Source organism: Excalfactoria chinensis, chromosome Z, assembly GCF_039878825.1.
Source record: "Excalfactoria chinensis isolate bCotChi1 chromosome Z, bCotChi1.hap2, whole genome shotgun sequence".
NCBI lineage: Eukaryota > Metazoa > Chordata > Aves > Galliformes > Phasianidae > Excalfactoria > Excalfactoria chinensis.
This window is the reverse complement of record NC_092857.1, coordinates 1,060,694-1,072,698: the sequence shown is the minus strand read 5'-3', so window position 1 is coordinate 1,072,698 and position 12,005 is coordinate 1,060,694. Positions and strand designations below refer to the sequence as shown.

Genomic DNA, 12,005 nt, shown 5'->3' with positions numbered 1-12,005 from the left:
TACTGTGGGCCAGGAGGCCCCGTGCAGGTCTGCAGGCTGCTGGCAGGGTCAGCTGTAAATATTCCCTCACAATCAAAGGCATTCATCGAAGGATTACATGCTGGGGACTTTGTGGTAAAGTAAATTTGCAGCTAGCAGGACCATTAATAGTCAAGCAGTATAGTGGCTCTCTGGCTGCCATTGATTTTTCCCAAGTCATTTTTACTACACAGGACTGAGGGCCTTGAATGGTTTGGCCCTAAGAAATCAGCTTAGGGGTAGGAGTGGGGGCTCCTCTGACAAAGAAAGCTCAACAATGGTGGGTAACGCCACATGTGAGCTGATTTCATAACCTGATGGAGATCAGCCTTGTCCCTACCGAGGGGTGGGAAGCACTGGTCCCATTAATACACATTCATGGGGTGTTCGAAAGGCTTGGGAGGGGAAAGGGGAAAGGGGAAAGGAATGGCTGTGAAATAAAAGCACAAGGCTGCTTGGACCCCACTGTGATGCTCACAGAGCAGAAACACCCACAGCAGAAACTGTATTGCATATAGGGGTAGGAAAGGACATAGGGATAGAGTGGGATGTAGGAAGAGGATGGGGTATAAGGACTGTGTGGGATACTGCTGTGAACCTGGGGTGTCATTTCCCCAGTGCTTTTGGGTGCCACCATCCATGGCATAGGTCCTTACTGCACCCCAGGTCAGGTTGTTCTGCAGCCCTGCTTCCCCTGGCATCAGAGAAAGGAATGAGGAAAGAAGCCAAGAGGGAAGCTAACACCAATCCCATTACATCCTACTGCCTGAGCCGTGGTTCATAACTGAAAAGAAAAGCTGTTTTATAACTTGAAAAAAAAAATAATTGGAGCAATTCTTCTCTCTGCAAATCCCACTCCTTCTCACTGGGGAAAAGGATTGGAATCAGATAACCAGGCAGGAAGAATTGTGTAAGACACTCCAACGTGGGTTGGGGGGGGGGGGGGGGGTTACAGATGAGCAATAATCAATCCTTGATGCTGAATATCTCACCTAAAGCAATAGACTTGAGAAAATGAGAACCAGAACAGACCTGCAGAAGCCAGGTTAGAGAATCATGGAATGGTCTGAGTTGGAAGACACCTTTAAAGGCCACGTAACCACATGGGGGGAGAACCACATGCAGGACTCCCTGCAGGGGCTGAGAACAGTCTGATCACGGTGCTTCTCTGCACCAACACCTACCAGACAGGGCTGAAGTGTCCCTGTCCTCAGAGCACCATCACCCCGTTCCTCATTGGAAAACCTTCCTTGTCCCGCAGCACAACACACTCCTCGCTTTCTGCTGCGAGGGAAGAAGGGATACAGGTAATAAAAACACAGGTAATGAAAACGTAGGTGATGGAAAGCAGGGGAAAGCACCCTTTGCTGCCCTTTGCTGCCCACCCCCAATAACGGGGACAGACCGCCGCGCCGCCCGGCTCGCCCGCCCCGCCGCATCACCCACGTGCACGCTCCCCACGCCGCTTCCCTCAGGCCCCGCCCACCACCTGGCCCCGCCCCTTCCCTCCCCGCTCTCTCATTGGCTCCAACAGAGATGCCGGGGAGGGTGTGCCCAATGAACGACGCGCTTACATCAGGCCCCGCCCCATCGGGCCATGAGCTCCGCCCCGCGCGGGGCCTTAAAGCGGCGGCGGCGGTGCGCCCATAGAGCGCCATGAGCCGGGCGGTGCTGGTACTGCTGTGCGCCGCGCTGGGCGCCTGCCTCGCTGCGGGGACCGCAGGTGGGTACGGGGTGGGGGCACAGCCGGTTTGGGCACAGCCGCTCGTGGGTACAGCCGCTTCGGGTACAGCCGCAGGCTCCGTCTGCGTTGTTCCATGCCGCTCAGCCGCCGCTCTTATGCTTTGCAGGTGCCCCCGGCGCGCCCCCTGCCTCGCGGCTGCGGGTGAAGTTCGGGCTCCGGCGCTTGTCCGGCTCCGAGGATGAGGGCTGTGCGCTGGAGCTGGGCAGCGAGCGGAGCCTGCAGGAGTGCGGCTTCAACGCGACGGCCAGGACCTTCCTCATCATCCACGGGTGGACGGTGAGCGGGGGGAGCGGGGGGCTGCGGCTGGGGCTCGATCGGGAGGTTTGGGGCAGCTGCTGAGCGCCGCAGCCTGTGGGGAGCGCTGCGTTGGTGCAGCCGTCACCGAACTTAGGAGGACTGCAGCCGCTGAACCAATTGCACCTGTCGCTTCAGTGGAACCTGAGATTTGTTCCTTGAAGTGTGACCGAACGCCCGTTGTAAAAGTGGTGCCTGATGGAGATGTGGCCTTTCCGTGGGAGCAGGGTGGACTGTATGGACCATTCCAACCCAGCACATTCCATGGCTTCGTGATCTTTGAGGACCTTTCCAACCCCAGTGGGTCTGTGGCTGGAAAGGTCCAAGAACTGTGGAGATTGGCACTTGGGAACGTGGTCAGTGGGCATGGTGGGGCTTGGCTGGGGATACTGGAGGTCTTTTCCAGCCTTAATGATTCTATGGTCCTCAGCTCTCTTATAACCCTTCCAATGTAAGCCACTCTGTGATTCCATATTCTTCTGTACCCACAGTTGTGCCATATGCTCCTTGCTTTCCTCCTTCCTAGAAATGAAGGCAGGCAGACTTCATTAAGCTGCATTTTACGTCCCACCTGGGGACTTACCAACTTTGCCCTGCCCGGCACTGCAGTTTGCTAGAGAATGATTTTACAATCCATCAGAATTGCTGAGGCTCTTGAGGAAAGAGCGATAAGATGCAGGGAGCCGGTGCCTCTCCTTCCTGAATTTGCAGGCGTGGCAATTCATTGCAGCCCAAGTGCCAAAACCTGTTTCTCTTACACCATTATCTTGGTGTACTGGGTTTTGCACGGGAACATGCATTTGCTGTGTAAGTGTGTGATCGGGGTGCTCCAGAACCTAATGTTCAAATCTCCTTCCAGATGAGTGGCATGTTCGAGACCTGGCTGGACAGCTTGGTCTCAGCCCTGCAGGAGAGGGAGAAGGATGCCAATGTGGTGGTTGTGGATTGGCTTTCTCTTGCCCACCAGCTCTACACCGATGCAGTGAACAACACACAGATTGTTGGGAAGAGCATAGCCAGGCTGCTCGACTGGTTGCAGGTAATATGCTCAGCTATCACGTTTGCCAGCAAGTGGGGAAGGCACTGATGTAACCCCAAGGCCAGGTGGAGCAAGGGCTCACAGCTAAAGGATTGTGCTCTTTTTGCACCATGCACCGCTTACATGGGAGACACTCCAGTGAGCTCTGAGAGAAATCCAGATGGAGGTCTGCTACCAGCTCTCCATGCAAGGCTGCTTCAGATAGTTCAATGCAGAGCATCCTATGTGGGTGAAAGCTGTGTGCTGTGGTGAAGACAAGCTACAAGCATCACTCACCCCATTCAGCTGGTGCTTATCTTGGGAAAAGGAAACACCAACCATGCTTGTCTGCCCCCTCCCTCTGTTCTTAGAACTGGGCTTCGTTGTCCTGCAAATGGAGGCAAAGATGTATTCTGAAACTCAGGGACAAAATATTAAGTGCTTTCTTCTTCCCCTTTCAGGAGATCACTCTCTTTAAGCTGGAGAATGTCCATCTTATCGGATACAGCTTGGGTGCCCATGTTGCTGGCTTTGCTGGTAACCATGTCCATGGCACAATAGGCAGAATCACAGGTGAGTGGCTCTTGAAGCAGCCTCTTATTATTTACTCTACAGTAGTGACCTTCCCCAGAGAGCCTCATTCCCTGTGCTGCTGCAATGCTTTGGGCTTGCCAAGTCGGAAACAACAAGTTCCCTACTTGGGGCAGCAGTGGCTCTTCCAATGAGACAGCATCTTCATTTTGAGCTACAGATAAGAGCTGGGGAATCAATGGAAAGAAATCTGAGGACCTTGAATATATTTGAAATTACATGTGAGTTCAGCAGAAGTCCAGCTTCACTCACTGTCCAAATCCTCACTGTCCAAATCCTAGGCCTCTGAGTGGCACCGTTTCTGTGATCAAAGCTCTTATAGCTCTTGGGTGCAGTTTGTCCTGTGGGATGCTTGGTCAAAACCCTTCTGACAGCATAGAGTGCTTCTGGAGATAAGTGATTTCAACTGGGGAGAACCTAGGACATGGTTGACAGGAGAGCTTTACATGTGATGGTGATAATTCCTCAGAGCCTAGCAATAAATATCTGTATTGCTGTAACTGCTAAAGCTGGGGAATGGCTCAGGTGCACAACTACAGGTTGCGAGTGAGCAAGTGGGAAAGAGCTCTGAAGGGTCAGCACTTGCAGTGAGGCAGGGGACTGCATAGCACCTGAGTTAGGAGGGCTCCCAGCAGCAGGTTCTTTCCAGTTTAGTAGGGAATAACCCATTCCATATCAGACAACCTGGTTCCTTACCTTGCCCCTTGTGCTGCCTCCAACCCAGGCTTGGACCCTGCTGGCCCCATGTTTGAAGGAGTGGACCCTAGCAGGCGCCTTTCCCCTGATGATGCTGCCTTTGTGGATGTCCTTCACACCTACACCAGGGAAACACTGGGTGTCAGCATTGGGATCCAGATGCCTGTGGGCCATGTTGATATCTACCCCAATGGAGGAGACTTTCAGCCTGGCTGTGGATTGAGCGATGTCCTTGGAGCCATTGCCTATGGCAGTAAGTTCACAGCTTCTATTGCTGCTGATCAGGGTATGCTCCTTGGGTTGACGTACAAGAGCAGATAAAACTTGTTCTTTCTGAACTGTATCTGTGCTCTTGGAGTTAACTGCTAGGAACTAGACCTGTTTGTAGATCTGAAGTAGCATGCTGTCCCTCTAATACCTGATCATAACCTAAGGCTGTCCTGTGCTGGCTCTCTTCATGGAGGAGACCAAGTGACCCCTCCTATCCAAATGTTTTGCACTAACCTCTTGAATTGCTTCTGTTTGGGGTCTGGGGGGAGGGAACACCAGTTTTTGGCCACAGTGCCCCATGCTGGGCTGCAAAACACTGCTGCTCGCTGTCTTAACACCTACTGGGGTGACAAATACTCAAACCAAATGTATCCCTTGCAACTCTGCTCCTCTAGCAATTGGTGAAGTTGTTAAGTGTGAGCACGAGAGGTCTGTGCACCTGTTTGTGGACTCCCTGGTGAACCAGGATAAACAAAGCTTCGCGTTTCAATGTACTGATTCCAGTCGCTTCAAGAAGGGCATCTGCCTGAGCTGCCGCAAGAACCGCTGCAGCGGCATTGGTTACAACGCCAGGAGGACACGGCACAAAAGGAACAGCAAGATGTACCTAAAAACCAGAGCTGACATGCCGTTCAAAGGTAAGCTTCTTAAAGGAGCTTGGTCTGATTTCTAGGAGTGAGTTTGAGGTGGTCCTTAAATTCAGTAGTGGGAAGATCTAGAGGTAGGTGAGGAGCATCACCTGCATGCATGACAGCAGTAAGCAGGGTGGGTGCTGCACCCCTGGAGGTGCCCAAAGTCATAGGTGGGGCAGCCTGGGCTGGTGGGGGAATAGCCAGCTCATAGCAGGGGCTGGGAATAGATGGGCTTTAAGGTTCCTTCCAACCCAACTGTGCTATAGTTCTGTTATCTTCAGCGTCCCTCCCAAGCCATAATGCAATTCAGTTTGTTGTTGTGGGTTGTTTTGTTTCTTGCTGTTAATATATGCTCTCTTTGCTTCTCTCCAGTCTACCACTATCAGATGAAGATGCATGTCTTCAGCTACAAGAGCCTGGGGGAGGTTGACCCCACCTTCTCTGTCACCCTCCATGGCACCAATGGAGACTCCGAGCCCCTCTCTTTGGAAGTGTAAGTAAGCTGCCTGCTGTGCTCACCTCGACAGCAAGGTCACTGGGACTAGGCAAGGGGGCATTATTCTTTTTTCCCCTGGTAACACCAGCAGTACAACCGAGTCTAGTAGACCTACTTGATCACCATTCAGTATTTCCTCCAGTAACTTAATTACATCAAGTTGCCTAGAAAGTAATTTGTGTCCAGTGTTCTACATGTTGATCTTCATGGCTCATTGCTCAATGCTCTGTTTTTTGCTTTATGCCACTGGGCAACCTGCAAGCCCTTGTATCTCTGGAGGTGCTGTTGACCTCCTTTCACCTCTCCAGGAGTAGACAAGGCATGATGCTCATCCTTAGCCCGTAGAAAGGTGGCTGAGCCAAATCCATGATGAGTTGATTGAACCAGCTATCCCAGATCACTTTCTTGAGTACAATCAGTAATTAACTGGTGGCAACTCAACGTGAAGCACTTGCTAAGCTACAGAGGTTCTGCTTAAATGAGTGAGCATCTGGCAGGCTTCCATGAAGGAAACACTGAGTCTCTGCTTGTCTTCCAGGCTTGAGCAAATTGGCCTTAACGCTACCAACACCTTCCTGGTCTATACTGAAGAGGACATGGGTGAACTTCTAAAAATAAAGCTCACCTGGGAGGGAGCATCTCAGTCGTGGTATGATCTGTGGAAGGAGCTGAGGAGCTACTGGTACCGACCTGCCAAGACCTCCCAGGAGCTGCACATCCGACGGATCCGTGTGAAATCTGGGGAGACGCAGCAGAGGTAATGGGGGTGTTGGACAGCACCTGAGCTGACTCGGCCAACAGGAGCAGCATTCAGAATCCTGCAAGGAGAAGGGAAAGGTTGTGAATTTAGCTGGTGGCCTAAATTGTCCCATCTTCAGCTTTACCACCTCCTGCATCTTCATACTGTAAGGGCAGGTTGCTTGCAGCACGAGGCTACAAACCAAACCTGAAGTAGAACCAGTCACTGCAGATCAGATCTGAGGTTCTTCTGCTTTATTTAGATGCTGGAACAGTCCTGCCTCCCCCTGGGGACTGAATCAGCCTACTTTAAGGTGGCTTAAATGATACTTGAAGGATTAAAGTACTGACAGTGCCAAGAACACATACCCGAAGTGTAGGCAGGGCTCTTTATTACATGATAACATGCTGATCTGGCATAAGCTTGTGTAAAATTGCAGCTGCTAGCATGGTAGCACCAACTTAAGCACTGTGTTGCTCCTTATGAGATCTATGGAACCGTACAATTACATGGAGGAGTTTGCCAGATTGGTAGCATAGTCCACCCAAATCCTGTCTTCTTGCTCTGAAGATAACCCAGATCTGTCAAAAGCAGTTGATGCTAACAGTTTCCTCACATTGCTCAGCTTTAAAGAAGCTTCTCTTGCTGTCTGTGAGGTGTTCTGCATCCTGCTTTCTGAAACCCATGAAACAAAGGGGAGGCAGAGAAAAAGATCCACAGGTGCAGTTTTACAATAGGATGGAATGCATTGCATCCACCACTTGGCAAAGTAATGATGTACCAAGGTGTTCCATAGAGGATATCAAACCAACCAGCATGTCCTAGAATGAGCTGTAATTCATAGTACATCTTGTTTGTTAAACTTGAGGCAGCAAGTCCCTTTGTTGACTCCCAGTTCTTCCTCCCAGGTTTGCTTTCTGCGTGGAGGACTCCCAGCTGACCAGCATATCTCCTGGCAAAGAGCTCTGGTTTGTGAAGTGCACAGATGAATGGAAAAGAAGGTAGGGAAGTCAACTGGGGGAAATCCTGTGTGCTGTGTGTGGGTACCTGGGGCTGAGTCCAGGATCCTTGTGGTAGTGGAAAGCTGATTAGATGCTCCTATTAAAGACTGCTGCCCTATAAAGCAAAGGAGTGCTGGAGGTGGAGAACATTATGTCGAAGGTCACTTCAGCCTGAGCTGCAGAGGGATCTCTTGGTTAAATTTGAGCTTAGTGCATGAGTGAGGCACAGCCGAGGATTACAGTGGTGTTACAGCACTGACTCCCACTTCTGTTGAGGCACTGGCACAGGTTGCCTAGAGATGTGGTGGATGCCCCAGCCCTGGACACTGAGGCTTGATCAGACCCTGTGTAACCTGATCTAGTTGTGGTGTCCCTGTGCATTGCAGGGGAGTTGGACTACATGACCATCAGAGGTTCCTTCCAACTCTGTAGATTCTATGGTTTTATTCTATGATTCATCTCCATCTCCCTTGGCTCAGTAGTGGCAGTTCACCCATTGCAGGGTACACCTGCCCTGCCTTGACCTCTGGGGACATCCCACACACCAGGGCCTGTCCTCAAAGCATGACTGCTGGCAAGCCTGGTCCCACTGACACCCCTATTGCTTCAGGCTGCCTTGAACCGTGCTTTGAATCAATTCCCATTCATTTAGCCAAATGACAGCTTCCTGAAGATGAGGCCCAGCATTTCAAATTACATTTTGTAGACTTAATCCTTCGTTGTTTCTCATTCGGAGACCTAGTGCTTGTTAGGGCTAGCTGAGACCTAACAAGCTTTTGCATGAGGCTGAGGAGCAGCTCTGATCTCCAGAGCAGGATGGTTTCCAGGGAATGCTCTTTCCTCTCAGAAACTGAACAACTGCTTTCTCTTCAGCTCTCTGTTCTGCCAAGTCAATGGGAGATGATGGCTCCCTGCTTGAGATTTCAGTCAGCATCATTGAGTGGGTCTGAACAGGCAGAGCCTAAAGACCTGCAATGTTTGCTGTGCGTAATGTCTGCTTCGGGTTCCCACTGAATGGCTGGTGGGAAGGTAGTTGAGTTTGACCTTACTGATTCTATGGAAATACTGACCTGTACTGTGTGTCCTACTTCACATTGTCCCAGAGATTAGCAATTCTTTGTTATTCCTTTTAACCTCTTGCATCTAATGGGGTACTTCTTCCTCACTGTGTTTTCCAGATCTGTCTCAAACACTCTATGAAGATCTCTCTGGAACCCACAATGGAGCAAGCTGGATGCATGAAGATGATGACAGTGGGGAAAATGCTCTGGCAAAAACCCTTGGTAGCACTTAAAGCAAATAGCTTTGCAGGACAAAATACTTTGGATCAGATGCAAGAAACTGAGGAGCAGTTGATAGACTTGTCCTGGACCCAGAATAACTACAACTCCTTCCCCTGGCAGCCTGGGGGATGCATTTAACCTTGCCCTGACTTTCCTGCTCCCATTAACCACGCCTGCAGAGGGGAGACCTCTGGAGCTCCAGACCTCAGCAATGATGCCCTGGTCTGCCACCAGTGGAGCTGAGAACTATATGAACTGCTGGGAACAGTGATGCTGGGAACCAGTTGGCATCTACTGTAGGAGCACTATGGGCTGGAGAAGGTGAGACCAGCACAAACTCTATGGGCTTGTGTAGGGAGGAGTGGGGATAAGCACCATGCCATTTACATTCAGGTTGTCCTCTGCTTGCCTTAAACCTGCTCTGCGCCTGGCTGATGCTGAGATCTGTGCATCACTGTGTGCCAAGCAGAACTCCGTCCTCCCTGTCCCTATGGCAGAACACAGAAGCTGGCAGCTGCTCCTTTCTCCTCAGTTCTCTGTTCCTCAGTCCTTACTCACCAGTCCATGTTAATTAATCTTTGTGGGAGGCAAATGGCAGCTGCCCAGCGCAGGAGGAAGGTGATGAACTGCACTGTTCCAGGAGAGCTTTGCACTTGTCCTTGTTACTACTGAGAATGTTTGCCTCTGCTCCAGTTCTGCTGCAGTACCAGTGCATAATTAAGATCTTGTTTCCATGTAAAGCATTAATCTGAGCCAACAGCCCATCTTCATTGCCACCACACCTTGCTTGGATTCCTGGTGCCGGGTGAAGGTGGCTTTGCTCTGAGCTTGGCACTCCACAGCTGTCCTGGCTGCAGCGGAGTGTGTTGTATCAGAGGTAAAACTTTGTTAGTTTTCTAATTTTTGGGAGGATATTTGGTGTAACAACTCTGAACTTTTTGGCATGCAGTGAGGCAACCTCAGGAAGCGGTGCTGCCATGTGGTGCACCGAGTTCTGAAGACGGAGCGCATCCTTTGAGGTTCTGAGTTTGTGTAGAGCTTCAATCCGACCAAAGCACATTTGGGGATCTCTTTTTTTATTTCATGGTTTTGTGCAAAGGCTTTAATGACTAAAGCCTTTGGTAAGTAGCTGAGACTTGTTACCCTGCCATACTCGGAGTGGTTTCAAAGCTCTGTTTGTATATTCTGGTTTTTGTATGACTTTTAAACATTATTTATTTCTCATGCTGTACATATGTAAAGTTTTAAAGAGTTTTGGTTTTGAGTTTCAGTTTTTATAAGCCTTGAGACGAAAATAAAGAGCTCTGTATGAATCGGTGAAGTCTCGTTATTAACCTATCGTGGGCTTTTCCAGAACAGCAGAACGTGAACACTGGTTTCCTCAGTCTTTTTACCATCTGCCACCTCATCCAGCTTAAGGAAATCTCTCGTGGTGCTCTGCCCAGCCCTGACCAAAGCTGGTGGCAAAGCTCCAGCAGTAAGGCTCTGTAAACTAAGTAAATACCCCTAAGCTGTGGGAGATTTACATGAAATTATTTGGTTAACCTTTTCCTATGAAAACTAAAGCAGCCATTGACTGCAAGAATGAGTTTAGGATGAGAGGCGATGGACTCAAAGTGCACTGGGGAGGTTCAGGCTGGTTATTAGGAGACTTTTCTTTCTGGGAAAGTGGTGATGCAGGCGCACAGGTTGCCTGGGGCTGTGGTGGGGTCACCCATCCCTGGAGGTGATAAAGAACCATAGGGATGTGGTCAGTGGGGATAGGTTTGGCCTGGGAATCTTGGAGGTTGTTTCCAACCTGAATGCTTCTATGGGTCTATTCCTGCTGCTCTGCATTGCAGGGCTATAGTAGCACACAGCCCAACACACACAGACGTCCATCTCTGCACACCTCTCCTGGTTTGGGATTTCAATGTATGCCAGTTAAATCTGGGATGGGTGCAGGGGGCTGTGGGTCAAGCTGTGTGCTTGTGTAGTTTCCCCTTCCCCCAGTGCCTTTAGGACTCTCTTCCATTCAGCCCTGCAGCTGGGTTCCTCCAAGGGTCAGGTCTCCAGAGTGATGATGCACTTGGCCCCAGGAATGCTTTACAGCCCCACCAGCACTGCCCCAAATTCTGCCCTGTTGCATCAGGTATTCTCTGAGCATCATTACTTTTTAAGGTAAACTGAAAGCAAAGTGCATTCTAAAATTGCAAAATGCTTCTGGGCCCTTTCCATTTGTAACTACACCCTTTTGGGTGCTGTCAGCCCCACGTCTCAAACTGCTCAGCGAAGTCCCTGCTGCAAGAGGCTGCCTCACAGAGGCAGTTTCCAAGCTACAAGAACTGGGGTTGAATAATTGCAATGCAACAACTGTGCTGGAGAAGAGAAAGGCCTGCCAGCCCTTTTGGGAATTAGAACATCACATTCCCTGCTGGCTCCCCATGCTGAGATAATGGAGCAGCCCCAATCCGCCAGGTCAGCCTTCCCCCCTCAAGGCAGCCCCAACCCAAAGACGACATCAACCATCCAAAAAAGCCAAGATCCCACTCCTCCGCCAGCACTACCAGGTTGTAATTTTATGCCTGCTCAGTGTCGGCATTCCAACATAAATTATACAGCTCATTGACTTCTCTGCCATCCTATCCAGCCCAGCAGTGAGCACAAAGAATGCGGCAACCTTTGTAAATCCCTGCGAAGCATCGGGAGGGTTTGTAGGGACGGGTGAAGCAGTGTGACCCAGAGCTGACCCACGCTTAAGGCTAAAATCAGATCACTTTTATTGCCGAGTTATTGTTTTCCTATCTCTGCCCTGGGTTGATTCACAGCTGTTGCAAGAATCTTTAAGATGTTTATGGTGAACTGTGCAAAGAAGACACAAAGTGCAAGGGTTTAGAATCCCTTTCTTCCGATATGGCTTGCAATAAGATGGGAAAATGAAGAAAAGAGACCAATAAAGCAGGGATTTCCAAGCCATGCTGTTCCACTACTCCAGCTGTCCTAATTATCACAAACAGGCAAAGTGCTGTCAACAAAGCAAGACATGACACAAGAGTTGGACCAAACCTCAAGGCCAGAATGGCTGAGTTTTTGTTCATTTCCACGTGTCTTTCAATATCCTGCTTTTGACTGAACACAAATGTATCCTACCAAACTACCACGAGGAAAGCCACTTCAGCTTCACTAAAATACCCTGGAACCATCCTCCTCCCATGCCATAAAACCTGCAGATGTTAATGAGAAG

The 12,005-nt window shown here is 50.1% G+C and overlaps 1 protein-coding gene across 1 annotated transcript; it reads left to right on the top strand.

Annotated features, from left to right (window-relative positions):
• The first annotated feature begins 1,648 nt into the window (after positions 1-1,648).
• Positions 1,649-10,093, top strand: LIPG (lipase G, endothelial type). Its single transcript, XM_072360337.1, has 10 exons — positions 1,649-1,741; positions 1,869-2,038; positions 2,916-3,095; positions 3,536-3,647; positions 4,390-4,614; positions 5,027-5,269; positions 5,636-5,756; positions 6,298-6,516; positions 7,407-7,499; positions 8,678-10,093. The coding sequence occupies exons 1-10, from the start codon at positions 1,675-1,677 to the stop codon at positions 8,697-8,699; spliced, it is 1,452 nt and encodes a 483-aa protein (XP_072216438.1). The 5' UTR covers positions 1,649-1,674; the 3' UTR covers positions 8,700-10,093.
• Positions 10,094-12,005: the final 1,912 nt, after the last annotated feature.